Source organism: Zingiber officinale, chromosome 1A (assembly GCF_018446385.1).
Source record: "Zingiber officinale cultivar Zhangliang chromosome 1A, Zo_v1.1, whole genome shotgun sequence".
NCBI lineage: Eukaryota > Viridiplantae > Streptophyta > Magnoliopsida > Zingiberales > Zingiberaceae > Zingiber > Zingiber officinale.
The window spans coordinates 18184715-18205897 of record NC_055987.1 but is presented as its reverse complement, the minus strand read 5'-3'; the positions used below and the strand labels follow the sequence as shown (position 1 = coordinate 18205897).

Here is a 21183-nt window from a genome sequence, read left to right as displayed (position 1 = left end):
TCTGAATATCCAATATTGATAGCCGATAAATTAAATTAAATGAGTTCGAATGCTCCCATTAAATAAATGTAGATTCGATAAATAATTAATCTACAGCTGTAAGCCGCGACTCCAAGCCGGAGCCGCGTTGGCAAAATAAACTAGTTGTTGGATTTTCTTCACTTATTTCAAACGATAAAGTATATTATAAATTTAATCAACGGATAGAAACTCTAAACTGACGTGATGAACGGTACGATAGAAGATTGTATGATTTTATTTGAAATTGTACCTTGATAATGACAAGGTCTACCGATGGCTACTGCTGACAGTATTCATCGTCTTTTGCTGCCGCTTCCTCTATCGCCTTCAAAGGGCAAAAGAGAGAACAACTTTTCGCCTTCTCTTTCGAACCAGTCTTAATCGCGGAGCAATTCATTCGATCGATCGCTTCATCGAGCTTCACGCAGTTCGATTGGGGAAGTAGTGAGCTATTCGACGGCAATCGCTGAGTTTTCCACGTAGAAGAGCTATGGAGGAGGGAGAAAACGAAGCCCCTGCGCCGCTGCCAGTCTCGTCGGTGGTCGAGAGGCTGGTAGCGTTGTTGGAGGAGATCGCCGCCATCTCTGACTATAGGAACTCTTACAAGAAGCTATTTTTCAATCTCTCGCGGCGGATCAAGCTGCTGGCGCCCATGTTTGAGGAGCTCAAGGAAAGCAAGGTCCCGATCCCCGTATCGACGCTAGTGGCCATGGAAAAGCTTAATCGGGCCCTTGATTTAGCGAAGGAGCTACTCCTACTGGGGAGCAAAGGGAGCAAGATCTTTCTGGTATGTTAAAGAGGCATGCGGTAACTGTTTCGTCTCTTGATTTCTTCTGTTTTGATCTTCAGAAAAGTGGTTTTTGATCTTCAGAAATGTGTTCTCCTTTCTTCCAATTTCCTTCGATGAAATTGTATACTTCTTAGAAACAGATAGTTATTACTTCTATTTTCCTCTTAATTCAGTATCCCACCGTCATGGTAGTTTAATCGGCTGTCTCATTGGCCATTAGCTTGTTTTTGCTTCTTTATGAGGCCACTTTAACTAGGATACGTTCGGTTTTAGTAGTATCTAATATTCTTCGTTTTATTAATACAAGAAATTGCTAATAAGTTTTTTGTGATTGCTGATTGATGTGTGAAATCAAATGTAGAAATTTGTGCATCCCAAGTTTTGCGTCCCAGTCTTTGCCATATTCTGTCAAGATTGTTAGGAAAATATCAGATTCGTGATATAATTAACCAAACAGATAGAACAAGCTAGTGGCAAAAGCAATTCCTCTAAATTTTTCTTTATTTGGTTCTTTTATGCTTAGAGCCTGCAACATAGCTTGACCCTAGTCTCAAAACATGAGATGGTATAATCGAAACATAGATGAGTGGTGCTAGCTTTAAAAGATCAACCCGACTCTTTTATCTTGATCGGAGAATCATAGTTTGAAATCTTGGAAACTTCTAAATCTCTGAGATGCTGTTCAGCGACATAAAAAAGCACAAACACACATCATAATCCATCAGGAACACTAGACAAGGGTTGGTCAAGTGGTTGATTTTATATATTCGTTTACTCTGTAAGAGTTGCACTCCAAGTTTATATCTCGATCAAGTTCAATCATCATGGTGATATGTGATAGGAATTACATCATAAAAGCAGGTCAACTACATTAGAGTTCAATTTATCTTTAACACTAGTTTAAGTACAAAATCATTTGAGTTTAACTAATCACTAATCATATAAGTGCAGCCTTGTGCATGAGGCAATTTCTGCTATTACTGATGGAAGGGTAAGATGAACCAACCTACCTACATATAGTTACCAGCCCTCCAATGGGGAGAAAAAGGAAACAAAATAAGATTGTTAAGTTTACAATTTTGAGATTTACCCCTATTTTGGTTTTGTACTTACTTTTGCCTATAGAATTATGTTTGAAAGATTAAACTTCTATGGGATGTCATTGCAGCTCACTATGATAAGGGTTGACTGAAGAATATATTTGTTTAATAGTTAGGACGTGGATCAAATGGCATAGTGCTATTACTCATGGCAGATTGTTTTAATTGTCACCTTTCATATATACTTTGTCAACTCCTATGGGCGTAATGGATCAAATCTTTAGTTTTTCATTATCAGCTAGCCATGGAATATGTCATCATAGTTTGTCTTTGACCTATGCTTTCTAAATCTCTTCATCTTTTCTTTGAACTGTTCTAGAATTATCTGAAACTGATGGCTAGGATAGGAAATGCCTTTTAATCATGTGAACCCAAATGCTTATGGGACTTTATCAACATAGACGTATCACACTGCAACAATTGTGGGTTTCATTATTTAATTATAGAAAAGGAATTAGGAGCAATATTGCATAATTCATTAAGTTATTAGTAAGTGGCATAAAGGCTAAGTGCTTGCCCCCCGCGCCCCCGCCAGCCCGTCCCAGGAGGAGGTAAATCACAGTGATTGAGAAGGCAAGTGGATATGGGGTGAGTTACACAAGGTGCAGGGATTTATGTCCTGTCAGCCTCGAGATTCGACCCCTCGACCTCAAGTGACAAACCTCCATCCATTTACCACCTCAGCTATGTGTGCAGGCACATTAGGTTATTAGTAGCTTGTATGAAGAGTAGGTGGAAACTATTTAAATGGATAACTTATCAGCACATAAGTAGAGGTTGACTGGCTAAAGCAAAAAACCCATAACTGTAACAAATTACTCTAAAAAAGACTTTGCAATGCTTTTTCTATTTTAAAACTATTATCTTATTCATGTTGTCTATCTTTTGGTTATGGTAGGTTCCTCTAAAATTAATTATCTGAAGTGCTCATCTGAGATTCCTTCTTTCTGCTTAGCATATGTTTGGACAACTTATGTTGAGTTCTTTATTACTGTCTTCCATTGATTTATTATTTATCAACATATGAATATTTGGTTTTAGGTTCTAGAGCGAGATCAAATGATGGAAAGATTCCAAGATGTTACTTCTCAACTGGAACAAGCTTTGGATGAAATTTCCCTTGATGAGATTGACATATCTGATGAAGTGAAAGAACAGGTGAACAATCAAAGACAATAGTCTTTGATTGCATTTAACTGTCAGTCGTCTTCAAAGAGCGCTTACAAAATCTGTTAGTCTTAGGCTAAAATGTGCCTTTTTGCCTCTTTTTCCCCCCTCGATGGATGCTTACTAATTAGCATTGTCTACAGGTTGAGCTTATGCATTCTCAGTTCAAAAGAGCCAAAGAAAGGATTGATACTATTGATATGGAGCTTTATGCTGATCTGTTAAAGGTTTACAATATGACCACTGATGCCAAGGTGGATCCTGTGATTCTACGGAGATTGACAGAAAAATTACAGCTGATCACTATAGCAGATCTCAAACAAGAATCTGTTACCTTGCATGAGATGGTTTCTGATGGTGGAGATCCTGGAGAGGTCATTGAAAAGATGTCCATGCTGCTAAAAAAGATCAAGGATTTTGTACAAACACATGAACCAGAACTGGGCTTTCTGACAGCCACAAACGTTGGCAATACTCCTGTCATTCCAGATGATTTCCGCTGCCCTATATCCCTGGAGCTAATGGGGGATCCAGTTATTGTGTCAACTGGACAGGTCAATAAATATCCATTTTGATTTCATTAAGAGATTCATCTTATGGGTCTTAAAGATAACAGTAATTATTTTTATTCATTTCTATTTTACAGACTTATGAACGGAGGTGCATTGAAAAATGGATGGAAGCGGGACATGATACTTGTCCAAAGACACAACAAAAACTATTCAGCACATCGTTAACCCCAAATTATGTCCTTCGCAGCCTCATAGACCAATGGTGTGAAACAAATGGCATGGATCCACCCAAGCGTCCTGTGCAAACTGGAAAACCTCAATCAGTCTGTTCTGCAGGTGAACATGCAAAAGTTGTTGATCTTGTTCGAAAGCTATCTTCACAGAACCTTGAAGATCAACGGTCAGCTGCTGGCGAACTTCGTTCGCTTGCCAAGAGAAATGCAGATAACAGGATCTGCATTGCTGAGGCTGGTGCTATATCTATTCTTGTCAGTTTGCTCAGTACAAATGATGCTCGCACACAGGAGCATGCTGTCACTGCACTTCTGAACCTCTCTATATATGAGGAAAACAAGAGTAAGATAATCTTCTCTGGCGCTGTGCCTGGGATAGTGCATGTTCTCAAGAAGGGCAGCATGGAAGCACGGGAGAATGCTGCTGCGACACTTTTCAGCCTCTCGGTGGTGGATAGGAACAAAGTGATAATTGGTGATTCAGGAGCTATTCCCCCTCTTGTTTCGCTTTTAAGTGAAGGAAGCCAAAGAGGAAAGAAGGATGCTGCAACGGCACTCTTCAACCTATGCATTTACCATGGTAACAAGGGAAGGGCAGTTCGGTCTGGGGCGATTCAAATACTGATAACACTCTTGACAGATCCAGAAGGAACTATGATGGATGAAGCACTTGCTATCATGGCAATCCTTTCAGGCCATCCTGAGGGAAAGGCAGCAATCACGGCTGCTGAAGCACTGCCAGTGCTAGTAAAGGTGATAAAAAGTGGGTCACCGAGGAACAAGGAAAATGCAGCAGCTGTCTTGGTACACCTCTGCAATGGGGAGCAACAGCAACAAAATTTGACAGAGTTGCAGGAGCAAGGGATGATGGTGCCCCTGCAGGAAATGATAGAGAGTGGCACTGACCGAGGCAAGAGGAAGGCTGCACAGTTGCTTGAGCGCATGAAAAGATTTTTGGAACAACAGGAGGCTCAAAGTCAGGCTGAGGCTCAGTCTCGAGCTCAAATTCAGGAAATGGCAGACAATTTAACGGGTACAATTTCATCGGCTTTGACTTTGACTGATACGTAGCTACTTTGTTCTTTTGCTTGACAACAAGTTGAAATGATTGTTGTAGTCTAATTATAAGATTGGCGGTGGAAGATCACCTGCCTGGCAGAGTTGTAAGTTAATTGGGTTGGGATTCTGTGTCGAGGATCAATAAGATGCGAAAGTTAATTTAGTTGTGATTGTGTGAGCTTGGGTGATCAACCAGGTGCGATAATTAGTGTCGCAACTGCCATAGTAGGAACGCAAATCACAAGTGTGGAAAGTGTGACATTGTTACATGGTGATGATGCAAGTTATCATCAAATTTTATGGAGGGTTGCATCTGTTTTGAGTCTCTCGACAATGAAGCTAAATGCTTGAATCATGCTGTTTTGGTCAAGGAAAATGAGAATGAAGAGACGCTCTACCAATCATCTTTTTTTTTTCCTATTCAGGTAAAAAGATATAAATGCTTTTGGCTTGCTTTTATGGTTTTTTTGATGTTCAGTATTGTGATTTTGCTAAACTTTTTTTCAAGATATAAGAATGAGTCCAGCGTGTGTGATCTGCAAATGGTTTCAGTTTTCTTTCACAAAGATAAACATGTTAGAAACTCCAGGAGCCTACAGAAAAATACAATTGTTAGAAATTACACTGCCTATAGCCTAGTGCTGTGGAAGGCCTCGGAACCAGGTGCTAGAAATAGTCTAGATAGAAGAAAATAATTGATAAAATTCATTAAGCTGGCAATGTTCGTTTCCCAGTGTCGAAAAACTAATAAATAGCTCTTTGTTTAAGGATCAACTGACTGTTATTTTATGTGCTTTTAAAAATAGTTAACTTTAGAAAAATACAAGTTAAATCCTTGTAGAATGTATTTATTAAATGAGTAAATTTACTGTAAAGTCTCTTGATTTCGTTAAGACAATAATATTTGTGTGTAGCCATGAAATTTGAAATACGTAAAATAATTATTTAATAAAATGAGTTCCCACATTTTTAATCAATCCGTCTACATAATAAACTAAATTCAAGCTTAACTTTCATCCAAACCCAATTTGGTTGTCAACAAATCCAATTTTCCCAACTGCACCAACAAAACTTACTAGATAAAACATGGATCAAAATAATAAATATTCCTACCATGTTAACTTGACGGAAATTAGACGCAAAACTATAGTTCAGAAAACAACGGACATGACCTACATCGAGGTCATGATAGTCATAAATAGCAACAAGTTACTTAGATAAGGAAGACAAACACTAACATGCAACAATCGAGTAGAAAAAGACTGAAGAGTGCGTGGACTGGTGCTTAATCAACCTCCTCAATCTTGGGCCCTGCGCCACTGGCACCAGCTGATGGTATGTCATCATCCACTCCCCCAGACATGTCGGCACCGTCTCCCTGGTACATCTTTGCAATAATCGGATTGCAAATGCCCTCCAGCTCCTTCATCTTGTCATCAAACTCATCAGCTTCAGCAAGTTGGTTGCCTTCGAGCCACTGGATAGCTTGCTCAATCGCATCTTCAATCTTTTTCTTGTCCCCAGCAGCCAGCTTAGATGCAATCTTCTCATCCTTGATGGTATTTCTCATGTTGTAGGCATAGTTCTCCAGGGCATTCTTGGACTCCACCTTTTTCTTGTGCTCCTCGTCCTCTGACTTATACTTCTCCGCTTCCTGTACCATCTTCTCAATCTCCTCCTTGCTGAGCCTACCCTTGTCGTTAGTGATAGTGATTTTGTTCTTCTGCCCAGTAGTTTTGTCCTCAGCTGATACATTCAGAATCCCATTGGCATCAATATCAAAGCAAACTGTGATCTGGGGAACACCTCGAGGAGCAGGTGGAATTCCTGACAGCTCAAATTTTCCAAGTAGATTGTTGTCTCTGGTCCTGGCCCTCTCACCCTCGTACACTTGAATCAAGACACCAGGTTGATTGTCTGAGTAGGTTGAAAATACTTGCTCTTTCTTTGTAGGAATGGTGGTGTTCCGTGGGATTAAGACAGTCATGACACCTCCAGCTGTCTCTAGACCCAGGGAAAGAGGAGTAACATCCAACAGAAGAAGGTCCTGAACCTTTTCATTACCCTCCCCACTAAGGATAGCAGCTTGAACGGCAGCACCATAAGCAACTGCCTCATCCGGATTTATACTCTTGCACAGCTCTTTCCCGTTGAAGAAGTCCTGCAACAACTGCTGCACCTTAGGAATTCTGGTGGATCCACCAACAAGAACCACATCATGAATGGTGCTCTTGTCCATCTTTGCATCTCTCAAACATTTCTCCACAGGTTCCATGCACTTCCTAAAGAGATCCATATTAAGCTCCTCAAACCGGGCTCGAGTAATCGTAGAGTAGAAGTCAATGCCCTCGTACAAGGAATCAATCTCAATGGTGGTTTGTGCAGTAGAGGAAAGTGTCCTCTTTGCCCTCTCACATGCAGTTCTCAGCCTCCTCAGCGACCTCGGGTTTCCACTGATATCCTTTTTGTGCTTTCTCTTAAACTCTTGGACAAAATGGTTCACCATGCGATTGTCAAAATCCTCACCACCAAGATGGGTGTCACCAGCAGTAGCCTTTACCTCGAAGATACCCTCTTCAATTGTCAATAGAGAAACATCAAAGGTGCCACCACCGAGATCAAAGATAAGGACATTCTTCTCACCAACACTGCTTGCTTTCTTGTCGAGGCCATAAGCAATAGCAGCGGCAGTGGGCTCATTGATAATCCTCATCACATTAAGACCAGAAATGACACCAGCATCCTTTGTTGCTTGACGCTGAGAGTCATTAAAGTAAGCAGGCACAGTGACAACAGCATTTTTAACAACAGATCCAAGGTATGCTTCAGCAATTTCTTTCATCTTGATCAAAACCATAGAAGAGATCTCTTCAGCTGAAAACTGCTTTTCCTCCGCCTTGTAATTGACAACAATCATGGGTTTGTCACCTGGACCAGCAACAACCTTAAAAGGCCAATGCTTGATGTCGCTTTGAACTGAAGCATCACTGAATCGCCTTCCAATTAAGCGCTTGGCATCTGTTGGAGTATAAAGATTAAATTACAGTAATAGTTCATAAATTTAAAAACACTGGAGAGAAAAGGGCCTATAAAAATCAAATAACAAATGAGAGATTCATGTTTACCAAGTACTAAGTTATAATAAATAGAATAAAAAATATGACAATATTCATGGTAAAAATCACATTAAGAGCTTAAACAACAGTGTTAAAGAATTAGACCAATTGTAAGCAAGTAAATGAAAAATTCATAGGACGACATAACAAAGCCAGTATGAACACATTACAGGTTCAAATGAAATCACCATTCAAGTATATGGACTTAAAAAGTCAAATTGATGTTCGTTAATAAAAAATTCTAGACACCACCACTTTCAGGTCAGAAGCTTTTATTTCCTTAAGCAAATTTAGTGCTGTGATTCAGATCCCCAAGTGAAAGAGAGAACAATATTTAATTTTGTGAATTCATGAGTTCCAGATGATTGGTTCATATACTAGACATGAGGATAGGTTGCAAGCAAGGAAATAGCGAATGCTTTGACTTAGTTACGAAGACAAAAAAAATGTTAGAACACACAGAGACAAAACCACCAACTAAAGCCGAGTTTTACTTGCTTTTTCTGGCAATTGTTCAATTGAAATAATATGCAAAAAATAGTAAAAAGTTGGAATCTTATGGATAAAGATAAGTTTTGCATCAGAAAAGTCTAAATATTGCATCTGATCATAGAAAAACAAAATAGGTTCTCCCTGCAAGAGCAGGGAATTGGAGCCATCCATACGTCAATCCGATGGACAAAACACCATTAGCAGAGACAATGAAACAAATTCTAAAAACAGTAAACTATATGTAAATATAAATGTTAAGACATTAAATAATTCCATCGATCATCTCTGAAGCAAAACTAGATAATCAAAACTGTAAAATAAGTCTTCACTGCAAACTGATAAAACTCAACAGGCTCATATTAAGAAATTCAACCATTTTTTCCCATGTGCTTCATGATTACTATCAGAAGCGCGGGCAAGCTATAATCATCGCCCAAATCAAATCAAAGAAGATTCATTCCATTAATTAAAATATGGCAATAATTTTGAAGGCATAATATCCAAGAAAAACAAACAACGATAACCTCACCAGACAGATCTGCGCATCCATGATTTAGGTTAAGATTTTTTTAAAAAAAAGGTGAGGAGATGCAAGATAGCTTAAAGTGAGGTTGGAAAATAGAAAATATTTCAGCCGACAGCCACAGTCGTCAGAATGCTAGCATCAACTAGATGGTTGTTTCAAGGCTGTGGATCAATCTAGCACATAACTCTCGGCGTTATATGAGAGAAATAAAGAGAAGATTGAGAAAAAAATGATTTTGCCACCATCAAACCACTGATCTGGATACAAACGCAAGGCATTAGTGGCCCCAATAATCATGGCCCTGCTTCCATCGGACAGGGAGAGGCAGCACAACAGGGTTGTAGAGCACCTCACTGGCTAGCGGAGAATTGCACGAGCAGACGTAAGGGGATGTGAATAGAGGTCAATGATACCAAAACAAAAAAAAAAAATACTAAATATTTTCATTAAACATCATTTTCTGGAAAATATATATAATAAAATAGAAATGTCCCAACCAAACAGAGACAAAGTCTCAAAGTTTACATAGATCTCGAACAAACATAACAACTACGTAGAGATCAGATCATATTAACCCGGATTATATAACATCAAAATAAACCAGATCCACATCATAAAGATAGAGCTTTGATAGCGCTGGTAATTAAAAAGTGCATTCTCGTAATGTAACGCAGTATACAGAAGCAAATAACAAATAAAGAAGCGTGTAAATAGATCTAAAGCTCAGACTCACCGAACACGGTGTTGATCGGGTTCATGGCGACCTGGTTCTTGGCGGCGTCTCCGATGAGGCGCTCGGTGTCGGTAAATGCAACATAAGATGGGGTAGTGCGATTACCCTGGTCATTGGCGATGATCTCGACACGATCATGCTGCCACACACCCACGCACGAATAGGTGGTACCGAGATCGATCCCGATAGCCGGCCCTTCACCCTTTCCAGCCATATCCCTGGAAATCAAACGGACGCTGAGAGAACGTAGATTCCGAGGCGATAGAACAATGACTTCTGCCGCTAGGGTTTGCGAGTCGCTGTGTAGAAACCCGGAATATGGGAGTGTTTATATAGCGATTCCAGGTTCTAGAATGTTCCATTGGAATAGTCTAAACCGCACGATCCGATATGAACGGCAGAGATTTTATTTAACATTAAGCGGGAAGAGTGCGAGCTGCTGTCGGTGTTATAGGTGGGAAGACTCGAGGGTATGCAGCGCGGCGCAGAAAGGCATTCATACGCGATTTCCACCACGGGCTCTCCGCGGTGGCATAACACGGCTCTATGTTTTTGCCCTAGTCAAATAACAAGCCAGCAAATAACTCGGAGACTCGTAAAGATAATTGGATTATCCTTTGATTTACAGATAAAATATGTAACTTTGCAACTGGTAGGAAATAAATTCCAGAATGCAACAGCAGTGTTTTTGTTTTGCAAAAGGCAAACGAATTCGAAATTGATAGCTTTGCAACTGTGGAGCTTTGCAATTATGTTCAAGCCTGTATGACTGTTAGAACCGATTTCAAGAACATGATTGTTCGGCCATGACCGGAAGCACGGCCTAGGAACGAACACATCATAGTTATGAATGAGATACCAGCAAATGTTTCCCCTTGTTCGATCAGCAAACGACCGAACTAACATATCCTAGTTCTGGTTTCGAACATGGCTAATAATTAACATATCTGTTATTCTTCCCCTTGTCGATGCAAAGACATACAAAATGTGTGCATGAAGTACAAATTAACTAACAATCAAGGTGCAAAATAAGCGTCAGAAAACAAATTCGTTAATTGTGGACACAATGAATTACTATCCTTGCAAAAATATAGAAGAAAAAAAAGGTGTAGATGATCCTTCTTGGATGCGACTACTGGGATATACCCAAGTAATCAAAAATACAAACCTGCATTACCCAACACTCATTTTTGATGCTAAATGAAGGTGTAGAAAAGCTACTGGAATCAGTGGAAGCCACCTTCGAACCATCCAGAACCAGATTTTGTGCCCTGAGTTGTAGTGTCATTCGATGAGCTGTGATTGTAACTTTCATAGCTATCGTCGTCTCTGTCGTCATCCCAGCCAGCCCAGCCTTCGTTGCTCTTTTTCTCCTTTCCATGCTCTTCCTTCTTTTCGTTGTCATCCCAATCATCCCAGGAACTGGTGGAATTGTTACGTCTGCTTGCATTATCTTCAGAAGGATTCTGGTACCTGCTAACCTGTCCAGACTCTTGATTACTACCAACATTCTCTCTCTCCTTCCATGGCCAATCATCCCCCGTCCAATTGATCCCTTCTTTAGAGTATTCTTCAACTTTTTGTGTTGCCAACGCCATCACACCCCTCATTATCCCCCATGTCCTCTGCCCTATTTCGGTGGTTTTTGTGGCCACCACATTGACTTTCTGATCGTAACCTCCCTCAACTACCTGTATTAAGAATGTGAAAATGAAGCATTTAACTGGGATGCTAATCAAATTAATTAAGTGAAGAAAGAGTTCCAGTAGAAGTCTACAATAATACACTACAAAGAGGGAAGAAATAGTCAGGAAGATACAGAAGCATAAGGTACATGCTACACCAATGCCTTGGCTTCCAGATCCTTGAGGTTAAAATCCAACAAAGATCCAAATGTAGATGAGACTAGGATGCTTGTCTTGGTCCCTGAATATCTGTTTTTTTACTAACCTAGTACAAAATGCATTGCTATTAAAGAAATTCAAGATGTGGAATATGTATATATTTATAATATGACTAATGCAATTAAGGATTTCTTAAAACAAATTTAGAAACATGTATTTACATGCAGTCCACAGCGAATGCATTACTTTGGTAAACCTTTAGGTCAGATTTGTTTTCTTATGCATCTGCTGTGATTGTTTAACATGATTTTAACTTTCTAACAACATTTTGTTACGTGAACATTGAACAAATGCCTTCAGAAAGCTTGTTAAAGAGACATAAAGTGTTAAAAAAAAAATAACAATCTTAGGATTATAATTAGAATGTAGCAGGAAACATCACTGCAAGAAAAGCATACATTATGTCATGCTTTCCAAGAAAAGAGAATTAAAAAAAAAAGTAATGCAATGAATTTTCACAAATTTACATATTGCGGAGCATAATATTTCAGGAAAAGTAAAATGGGCATTTACATGTGAAACTGGGTCTCCCACTTGCCCCATTCATGATATTTAGAATCCTATAAGAAAAGACTCCCTATTGTGAATTTCCACAAAGAAAGCTACATCCTTTTGGTCATCCACCTCTTCTTTTCCCTCTTCCTTTTGATCAGCACATTAGTCAGCATCGAAACATTATTGATCCACCAAGCTATAAACCCTTTATCACATGATATTTTATGTGCAACTATGATATTAAAAAAAGATGGTCATCATTAAAAAAATAAATTTGATGGGTACTTTCTGATATAGAATTCTTAGTATTGTCGTACTGTTACATTATGTCTGAATTTCTTTTAGAATGGTTTGATATTTGATATAGGATTTTAAAAGTTAATCAGTGTAACTTTTGTTATAGTTATTTCAAATTGTAAAATTATGTGCATTTCTCCTAAGTAGATTTGCATCTTAGAGTAGGCCCTACAACATCTTACCAACTAGTTGTGCCTAGTGCCTTTAAAACACGGTTGGTAGGGACAACAAATAGTGAATCTTATATCTGTCTCATTCTCCTTGAAAAGTGCTTTGTTGAACTTTCTGTTCTGCCACTTATTCTTCTTGTTAATAGGCCTATATCATTGTAACATATGCATGAACATTGAAATAGACTTAGCAACCAAAGTAATAGGAGACAAAAGCAACGAATTGAATGATTAAACAAAGTTGCTTGATCTTCTAATGCCAACTGCAAGCTTACAGTAAAATTAAGACGTTTTAACTAGATCTTAATAACCATCACGGGCATATGCCAAAAATTCATGAACATTATACTTATTTGTAACTGAAGATTTTGTTCAAATAAAATCATAGATTGGAAATTCTAATAGTATAATCTTACTGGTATGATTCATGTGGCTAGCCCAAATAGTTGGGACCGAATAGTTGTTTTTAGACTTTAGTGGCTTTCTTTGTTAACTTGCCACTAAATAGAAATAGTATATGTTATTGAACTTTATCCAGATTGATATGGCAAATTTTCATACATATGATTGCAAATCTATGTTTCATATATTTACCACCATTTAATTTTACAAATATAGCATCCTAAAATTTAAAATTTTGTATATGTGTCATTAACAAATTTCTCTCTAAGAATAGTCAATTATTATAAAAATCCACAATGTTGTCTTTTAACTTTGAATATGATATAAAGTGAATTTAATTAGCTATCAATATTATTTGTTAATTCTTTCATGTATATTTATTAATATTTTGAATGACAATTGAATACTAAGGAAAATGATAGGAAATAAAATATAAAGATAATAGAGAAGCAGAGAAAAAGTGATATGAACATGAGATTGGTTAAAACTAATCACATTTATGAGAAATTTATATGCTTATAAGGATATATATGGGATATCAAATTTATGCATTATTAGCTCTTTTTTCTGCAATGGCAATTATGATAATATTTATCCCGTTGATATTCTGTTTGTAAGGAAACCTAAGATGAGGAGGTTACACCTTGAAATCGTTAAGTAAATCAAGTATAAATAAATATTTTCTTCAACATAAGGAATGGATCTGAGTACTAACCCATAACATGGATTATTGAAACAAGCTTGAAGCAAAAAAAAAAAAGTCAAAGGTTCCAACTTGTTTCCAATACTATATATAGAAACAATGGGAATGGCTAAACATAAATGTGCATGAAAAAGCTTACGCAAGTAGAACATGCATAAAAAAATGAAGAGTACCTTGGATGCTAGATCCTTCGTGCCTGTTTGTACTGCATTGGCAGCTGACTGTGCTGCAGAGGTAGCTATAAGCGATAGTCGACCAAAACCCTATTAAATAAAGAAGAATAAGGCATATCTTCATACTAAATAACAAACAGCCAAAGATGAAATCCAATCATGAAATAGGTTTCATAATTTCCAAAAAGCTCGAGAGAAAAAAAAAACTACTTATCAGAAAACTCATTCATACATTTGTTGGCTTATGCTGAAATAAACATGCTGTATGTAATTGCTACAAATTTGCTTTCGAGGACAGCATATTGTTTCTTGCTGATACCACAATCCACAAGTTCTCCAATCATGGATCTTAAGTATCTTATTGTCCAACCTCTTACCTAAACGAGTATGCAGAATTGCCTACCATTCATCCTGCTGCCCATTGGCATTTCACTATGTTGATTCTCACTTTACTATTATAGATACTATTGATATGTTATCACTTAGCAAGTTAAGTCTAGTAGATATAGTTAAAAGAGTAGAGGACAACTAAAGAAAACTATAAGATCCATTATGCCAATTCAAAATAGTTGCTCCTTACAGGTTTAATGATGATAATATGCCATTATGGAACCAAAAAAATAGATTGAAATTCGATTTGCCACCAAAAGGCAAAGATTATCTCATTTAACAAAAGCAATGCCACTCAAAATCTAAGGTTGGCAGTAGCTACCAAGTATGAGATACCATGATAATAATATCCCAACAACGTTGGGCCTAAAATGCCCAAGTAAGCAAGAGTTCAGGTAAAATGTGTACACAGGAAAGGAATCCCAATTCTATCAGAAACTAGTAATCGACTGGACATGCCATATTTACAGATATTAAGTTTTTCTAGTTAAATACGTGAATTCAGGAACTCTATAATCATTTTATTTTGACTGTCCATTCAAATATAAAAGAGAACAAACAGCATGATGAATAGTTAATTATCTATGGCAGGATCAAGTTTCCTTCACCTGAGAAACAATGGAAACAGTATCCTGGAGAAGATCACCAGGAGGGTTATTCTTCGGAGCAGAAGGTGGTGGCGTTGAACCAAAACCAACATACTTTCCTCCCTGAGATGGAGGAATTCCCTCAGGACGAGAAGCATTTTCGGACATCTTCCTCGAGAAAAAGCCCTCCTTGTTGGCGGCGGATGCTTCCAATTGCCCTTTGGAATAGATGTTCTCCGTTGACCTGGATCTGGAGGGCGGTTGCACCCCTCTTTCTTCTCCTCTTCCCGTCCTAAAATCACCCACCGATTGGTTCCTCCGGATATCAGACGAGGATGCCAATTCCTCGCTGTCCCAACTATCCCAACCGCCGTCACCCATCAAGTAGCCACCTTTGCTAGCGCCTGGTGCCAAGGGAGGTTTCTTCGCCCCCGAACCAAGCGTTTCCTTGACGACGGGCGGATCACGCCATGATCGGCCATCTGCGAGGGCCTGGATCCGCTCGCGATACACGCCGGCGGCCCCCGTATTATACTTGACGACGATGTCCGTCTCTTTGGGGACGCCGTACTGGCCAAGGAAAGCGTTGAGGCGATCATTTCCTCCGGCCTCCATCTTCTTGAGCTGGACCTCGGACCAGGCGTCCATCGTGACCGATCGGACGAAGCTAATGTGGACGCCGAGGCCCCGGTGCTTCCCGGAGCATTCGAGGCACATGAAGATGCCGTAGGATACGGAGGCCCACTGCGGGTTCTTCTGGGCGCAGTCGACGCACGTCCTGTTCCCCGGCTGCGCCTGGAGCTCGCGCAGGCGGCGGGTAGCGGAGGCGTCAGCCATCGATCAAAATATACGATTCCGATGGGATCCAGAGAAGAGAAGGAAATCCTAGAACGCGAAATGCCGAGGTATCATGGCAGATCGAGTTATGGTAATGGAGGCGGTCGATGCCATCTTGAATCGCGCCCCTTTCGCCTCTCGTTCTTTCCTTCTCCGTTTGGCGAGTTAATTTGTTTTAATTTTATCGCGTGCGGTTAATTATTTATTAGGTCATTTTTGAGCCTTCAACGTCGTGTGCAACTAGTGCTTCGGGAAAGCGACAAAAAAGGTGGAAACCAGAGAAGGAAAACAACTAAGGCAGTTGGGCCGCCCATAATCTTAACAAGTTTAACCAGGCCCATATTAGTTCACAGCCCTACTACAACTTATATTAAAGGTCAACGACCACGTCACGGTCAACGGAACGTCTCTTCTTCCTCCTCCCCCTCTTCCTCTTCGTCCTCCCACAGCCCAACGGCGCGCATGACGCTGACAGAGGCCGCGAGCACCGCCACGGCGAACAGCGGAGGGATGACTGCGTCGACGGCTGATCGGTCGAAGAGGTAGACAGGCACGCACACCACCTCCCCTGGCGGGCCATCCATCGGGAGCCGCACTGACGCGGCGCCGCACGGCCGCGCGAAGGAGGAGGCCTGCGAGATGGCCCACACGAAGGCAACCTCAGGCGAGAAGGCGGCCATGGCGACGGTGGCGGAGATGACGGCTGTCCAGGTGGCGGCGTAGAAGAGAAGCGGCCGCCGGCGTAGGAGGAAAGCGAAGGGCATGGCGGACGTAATCACCGGTGGCCGTGCGAGAACCATACAAGTAATGGCGCGATGGAGGAGCAGTTGACTTAGTCGAATCTCGCAGCGACTCCTCTTGTGCATTAACGGTTCGGTTGATCCGAACAATCGCTATTATTTAAATTTTTAGAAAACTATTTTTTTAATGACACATTTCACCAAACACTAATAAAGGAAAAAAAAATCACTTCACCAACTATATATTAATACACAAATTTGCAATTTAATCTCCATACCAACATTAGCTTGTTTCCTAATAGTTCTTTGTCCATCTTTCAAGTTAATAAACCAGCCGTAGGTATGAATGATACCGAATGGAAGATGCATTTCGAATTGAGAAAAAATATATACTTTTTATATAAACTAAATCTAATCTTCATTGGCCGGACTGAACATCGGGCGTAATAACACATTATTTCTTACGATAAAATGATTTCGGTTATATTGCAGTGCAGTGAGCAAGGTCAAATTAATGAACTATAACGATGATGAATCTAGACACTGTAGATGCCTATTCAAAAATAATTATGTTCATTCAGACTTTCAGAGGGAAAAATACGATTTGGCCAATTTAAAATCTGTCGGATAATGAACTCGAAGAATAGAATAAAATACAATTCGATTTTAGGATCTTTTTTTTTTGTTAATTTAGTAATCTTTCTTCTGGCGTTCCCTCAATGGTCTGATTGCAATCACGAACGGAAATAGAATCAATTTTTACAATTACAATTTACAAATGCTTTCTTGATCTGGTGGTATACAGAGAAAAATGAAGTCACACTTCTCCCTTCTTTCACTGTAATTTTTTATATATATCCTCTCCCTTTCTTTCACTATGTTTTTTTATATATCCCTCTGTATGTCAAAATAGTGTTTAGGGAGGTTATCGGAGAGAAAAATAACTATTCCCTCCAAATCAATTCAAATGCTTGGATTGATTTGGGTTAGGCTTAGGTTAGTCATCATGGGCGACCCATGTTGTCATATTTCATTTCTTACATCTCTCACTCGCACATGAGGGCGAGACTTCTTCAATCTCTAGATACATCATAATCATATATTACCAATTTTATACAAGCAAATGGATTGTGTGACCAATGAGCATATTAAATAAGAGCTCATAGTCATACACCTGTTAAGGATATGTAGCAGCTCAATTCAAAGTAATCATGAGAACATTTTACTCGTTATACTCTAGATTTATATTACTACACAAATCAATGTATCTCTTATTCCAGAAATAATAAGAGCATACTTGATTCAAAATATTTATCTATTTTTATATATTTACAATTATGTTCTAACAACTAAGTTAAACATAATTAGTTGGCTTGTGAATATAAAACCAGTGTCGAAATAAATCTTCCTTCCCCACTTGAATCTTTCAATATTTATTTATATCTACTTTCTTAGACATATACTGTATTGTCGAATCATTTATAGCTATTGGTAGCATGCTAAAATAACATCACTAAGAATAAATAAAAGAAACAGTTGAAAGTCTTAAGGGTATTAGATTAAGTTTGTATACATATCAACCTATGGATCTCACACAATGAGTTGGGACTTAACAACTCAATTTCTAAATGGTTACTTCAGCACACGTGGTATGAAACACATGTTACGATATGTTTCTTCCTTTTTGGAAGCGTATGTCATAAAAAAATTCACATCATACAGATCTTAGTTCAAGTGTATCTCAACACTTAACTTGAGTTTTCTCCTCGTTTATCCTCCAACATATATTGAAAAAACTCTGATATGGCTATTGGGCAAGTTTAATAGATTATGAGAAAATCCATTTCAATTACAATAAAAAAAAACTATGAAGTAATCTCATCTTAGTAACATATTACTAAGGCAACATAGATATGAATTTATTTATAACAAAATTAATATTGTCTCATCTCTATATGTTTCTTAGCATCAGAGACGATTGCTCGTGTGAGAGAATCAATCTCAACTTGTCAGACATATCTTTAATGTGCAAATAAATGACTCATGAAGTAAATGTATACACATAATGCTTAATAAAATATTATTATAATAATGAGCACAATGTCTTAAATACTTATGTATTTAGTTACAATCACATCCTACACAATCTAAGAGATGTAACATGATTTATAAATATGTCTCTTGGGATTTGCTTAGTCAGAAGATCAGCCACAATCATTCGTGTAGGCATGTATGTAAAAGTCACCTCCTGTTTTTCAACTATATCTCTTATGAAGTTGTACTTCGTGTCGATATATTTAGTTTTTCCATGATATTTAATTGCTGATTAATTATTGCAATAAACTATTATAGCTCCCACTATATTGATTACTACACCCAAATAACTTAGGAATCTTCTCAACCAAACACCTTTTTGCACTGCAGAAGTACATGCCACAAATTTTACTTCCATTATGGATAGAGACACACATGTTTGTTTCTTGTTTCTCTAAGATATGAATCCTCCATTTAACAAGAAAGCATATCCTAAGATGGATTTACATTCATCTAAATTACCACCCCAGTCTGCATCTGTGTATCCCATTAGTATTAGATCCTTTCCTTGACAACATAGGAAATAATCTGTAGTGCCTTTTAGGTATTTCAAAATTCTTTTAGCCGCACTCTAGTGTCTTCTTCCTAGATTATATTGATACCTGCTGACCAGACCCACGACATAACAAATATCGGGACAAGTACACATCATTGCATACATAAAACTTCCAACTGCACTAAAATATGACACTTTAAACATCTTATGGATTTCTTCAGAAGTGTTTGGGAACATCTCATGACTTAAGTTCTCGCCTTTGGCCACAGGAGTATCAATGGGCTTACAATTTGACATTCTAAATCACTCTAGAAAAATTTTTAATATAAGATTCTTGAGATAATACAAGTGTTGGAAGAAATTTTGAGGGTTCGATGTGACCATAAGTTTTGATGTTCCTTGTATTTGATATGTGTATTTAAAGTATGCAAGTTTGCAGGATACACATATTACTTAACTTGATGGCTTCGGGTCTTGTGAAAGATGAAGCATCCGAAGGACCGTGAACAAGACAACAAAGATAAGCCAAGGGAAGCACACTTCGAGGCATATGCGAAGGATAACATTGGGACAAACTGCGGGCTTGAATGCATCCGAGGGACGAAAGCCAAAGGAAGGAGACTTGAAGGCAAGAGGTCAAGGCTGCGTGGAAGAGTCAAGTGAGTCGTGAGGGTCCGAGTACAAGAGAAATGTATTCAGGAAGGGAAACTCTAGGTTTAGGATTTTACTAGTCGACTAACAATTGGACTAGTCAACTAGGGCAGGGCATAGAATATTTCTATATCCAACGGCTGAGACATCAGTCGACTAGTACAAGGACCAGTCGATTGGTAAAAAGTCATTGATAGGATCACGAATTATGCCGAGTGTCGTTAGCCAGCACCAGTCTAGTGGTGCAAGGACCAGTTGACTGGTAACAGGAAAATCATCTTGCTAATTTCCCCTAGCTCTATATAATGGAGGTTGGGGCGGTTGACCTTTGTTGACAAAATAGGGGTGGAAAAACCCTTGTTAGTAGTTTACCTTGAGTAGTGATCTGTGTGCGGTGTATTAATTAAGGTTGTGGGAGGTTTACTTCACCAAGAAGGAGTTCGTTTTGCTGGAGTTGCCGGGGCTTGATTCACCGAAGGATCACAGGGATCACCCACCTTACAGATATATCATGGAGTAAGAGATTTATCTCTAAACACGTTAAATGAACATGTAGGTTTGTCTTCTTGCTTTGTGATTTCATTATTCCGCTACTCAACTAATGAATTATAGAAAGACAACCAAATTGGGGTAAAGATTTATTCAACCCCCCTTCTAGACGACCCAAAGATCCCCAATAAGTGGTATCAGAGCGAGGATGCTCTCTGTTAGACTAACCGTCGAGGAAGCTAAGGATGACCAGTGTGATTGCCCCGCCGAAGTATGAAGGGGGAAGTCTATGGGATATCACCTTTTGGATAGTAAAAATAAAGGCTTTCTTCGAGATAGATTGGGACATATGATAGTTGTCAAGGAGACGTTTGAAGTTCTAAGAGACAAGAAAGGGAAGAGATTCCAACCATGTTATTGGTGTTAATGCAACTGACCTCTAGGGTTTCAATGTTTGACAATGAACCTTAGTCTGGTTAGTTTGACCAAGGGTTGATTTAAATAGGACTTGATATTTGGAAGAGAAAATCCTAGTCAGGACTAGATGACTAGCAAGGGTAAGTCCTAACCGAAGGATAGGCAGGTGAAAAGTCTACTGAGTGACTAGTCCTAACTAGAAGTTAGGTAAGGGGAAGCCCTGGTAAGTAAAGTCAGGCCCTAGTGAGTGAAGCTAGGTAGTGGAAGTCCTGGTGAGTGAAGTCAGACCCTAGTGAGTGAAGCTAGGTGGTTAAAGTCCTGGAAGTCTTGGTGAGTGAAGCCAGGTCCTAGTGAGTGAAGCTAGGTGGTGGAAGTTATAGTTTTGATGTGATCAATCAAGTCAGGTTAGGTCCTATTAGTTTTTAACCCTTGTGTCTAAGTGTACAGGAGCTTAGGAACACAAGAAGTCGAGCAGAAGATGCAACTAGTGAGAAAGATGACACGGGAAGAGAACCGACGGGCTCGGTGCATCCGAGGGACAAGGTGCTGCAGAAGAGTACACAGGTGGATGAGAAGGACATGCGCGACA

The 21183-nt window shown here is 39.1% G+C and overlaps 4 protein-coding genes and 1 non-coding gene across 5 annotated transcripts; 1 reads left to right on the top strand and 4 right to left on the bottom strand.

Moving 5' to 3' along the window:
• The first annotated feature begins 339 nt into the window (after positions 1–339).
• Positions 340–5045, top strand: LOC122020026 (protein spotted leaf 11-like). The gene is made up of 4 exons (XM_042577737.1): positions 340–808; positions 2953–3069; positions 3222–3632; positions 3725–5045. The coding sequence occupies exons 1-4, from the start codon at positions 512–514 to the stop codon at positions 4892–4894; spliced, it is 1995 nt and encodes a 664-aa protein (XP_042433671.1). The 5' UTR covers positions 340–511; the 3' UTR covers positions 4895–5045.
• Positions 5046–5930: 885 nt separating this feature from the next.
• On the bottom strand, positions 5931–10077 carry LOC122020021 (heat shock 70 kDa protein 4). The gene is made up of 2 exons (XM_042577722.1): positions 9750–10077; positions 5931–7900 (listed from the first exon to the last, which is right to left on the bottom strand). The coding sequence occupies exons 1-2, from the start codon at positions 9961–9963 to the stop codon at positions 6168–6170; spliced, it is 1947 nt and encodes a 648-aa protein (XP_042433656.1). The 5' UTR covers positions 9964–10077; the 3' UTR covers positions 5931–6167.
• LOC122039391 lies at positions 8841–8925 on the bottom strand. The gene has a single exon (XR_006128219.1). It is a non-coding gene; the product is annotated as a small nucleolar RNA U36a (small nucleolar RNA).
• Positions 10078–10739: 662 nt separating the features above from the next.
• On the bottom strand, positions 10740–15893 carry LOC122020009 (ADP-ribosylation factor GTPase-activating protein AGD7-like). The gene is made up of 3 exons (XM_042577701.1): positions 14892–15893; positions 13894–13983; positions 10740–11440 (listed from the first exon to the last, which is right to left on the bottom strand). Exons 1-3 carry the CDS (start codon positions 15705–15707, stop codon positions 10976–10978), a joined length of 1371 nt encoding a protein of 456 aa, XP_042433635.1. The 5' UTR covers positions 15708–15893; the 3' UTR covers positions 10740–10975.
• Positions 15894–15989: 96 nt separating this feature from the next.
• On the bottom strand, positions 15990–16576 carry LOC122020015. The gene has a single exon (XM_042577713.1). It carries the CDS (start codon positions 16571–16573, stop codon positions 16103–16105), a length of 471 nt encoding a protein of 156 aa, XP_042433647.1. The 5' UTR covers positions 16574–16576; the 3' UTR covers positions 15990–16102.
• Positions 16577–21183: the final 4607 nt, after the last annotated feature.

What these genes read in the sequence shown, in the direction of transcription:
- LOC122020026 (XM_042577737.1), top strand. Translation starts at nt 512, where the DNA reads ATGGAGGAGGGAGAAAACGAAGCCCCTGCGCCGCTGCCAGTCTCGTCG. An exon ending in AAGGGAGCAAGATCTTTCTG is followed by an intron (nt 809 to 2,952) that starts GTATGTTAAAGA and finishes ATTTGGTTTTAG; the next exon opens with GTTCTAGAGCGAGATCAAAT. An exon ending in CTGATGAAGTGAAAGAACAG is followed by an intron (nt 3,070 to 3,221) that starts GTGAACAATCAA and finishes CATTGTCTACAG; the next exon opens with GTTGAGCTTATGCATTCTCA.
- LOC122020021 (XM_042577722.1), bottom strand. Translation starts at nt 9,963, where the DNA reads ATGGCTGGAAAGGGTGAAGGGCCGGCTATCGGGATCGATCTCGGTACC. An exon ending in CCCGATCAACACCGTGTTCG is followed by an intron (nt 7,901 to 9,749) that starts GTGAGTCTGAGC and finishes ATACTCCAACAG; the next exon opens with ATGCCAAGCGCTTAATTGGA.
- LOC122020009 (XM_042577701.1), bottom strand. Translation starts at nt 15,707, where the DNA reads ATGGCTGACGCCTCCGCTACCCGCCGCCTGCGCGAGCTCCAGGCGCAG. An exon ending in CTGTTTCCATTGTTTCTCAG is followed by an intron (nt 13,984 to 14,891) that starts GTGAAGGAAACT and finishes TTTATTTAATAG; the next exon opens with GGTTTTGGTCGACTATCGCT. An exon ending in CGAAGGATCTAGCATCCAAG is followed by an intron (nt 11,441 to 13,893) that starts GTACTCTTCATT and finishes TTCTTAATACAG; the next exon opens with GTAGTTGAGGGAGGTTACGA.
- LOC122020015 (XM_042577713.1), bottom strand. Translation starts at nt 16,573, where the DNA reads ATGCACAAGAGGAGTCGCTGCGAGATTCGACTAAGTCAACTGCTCCTC.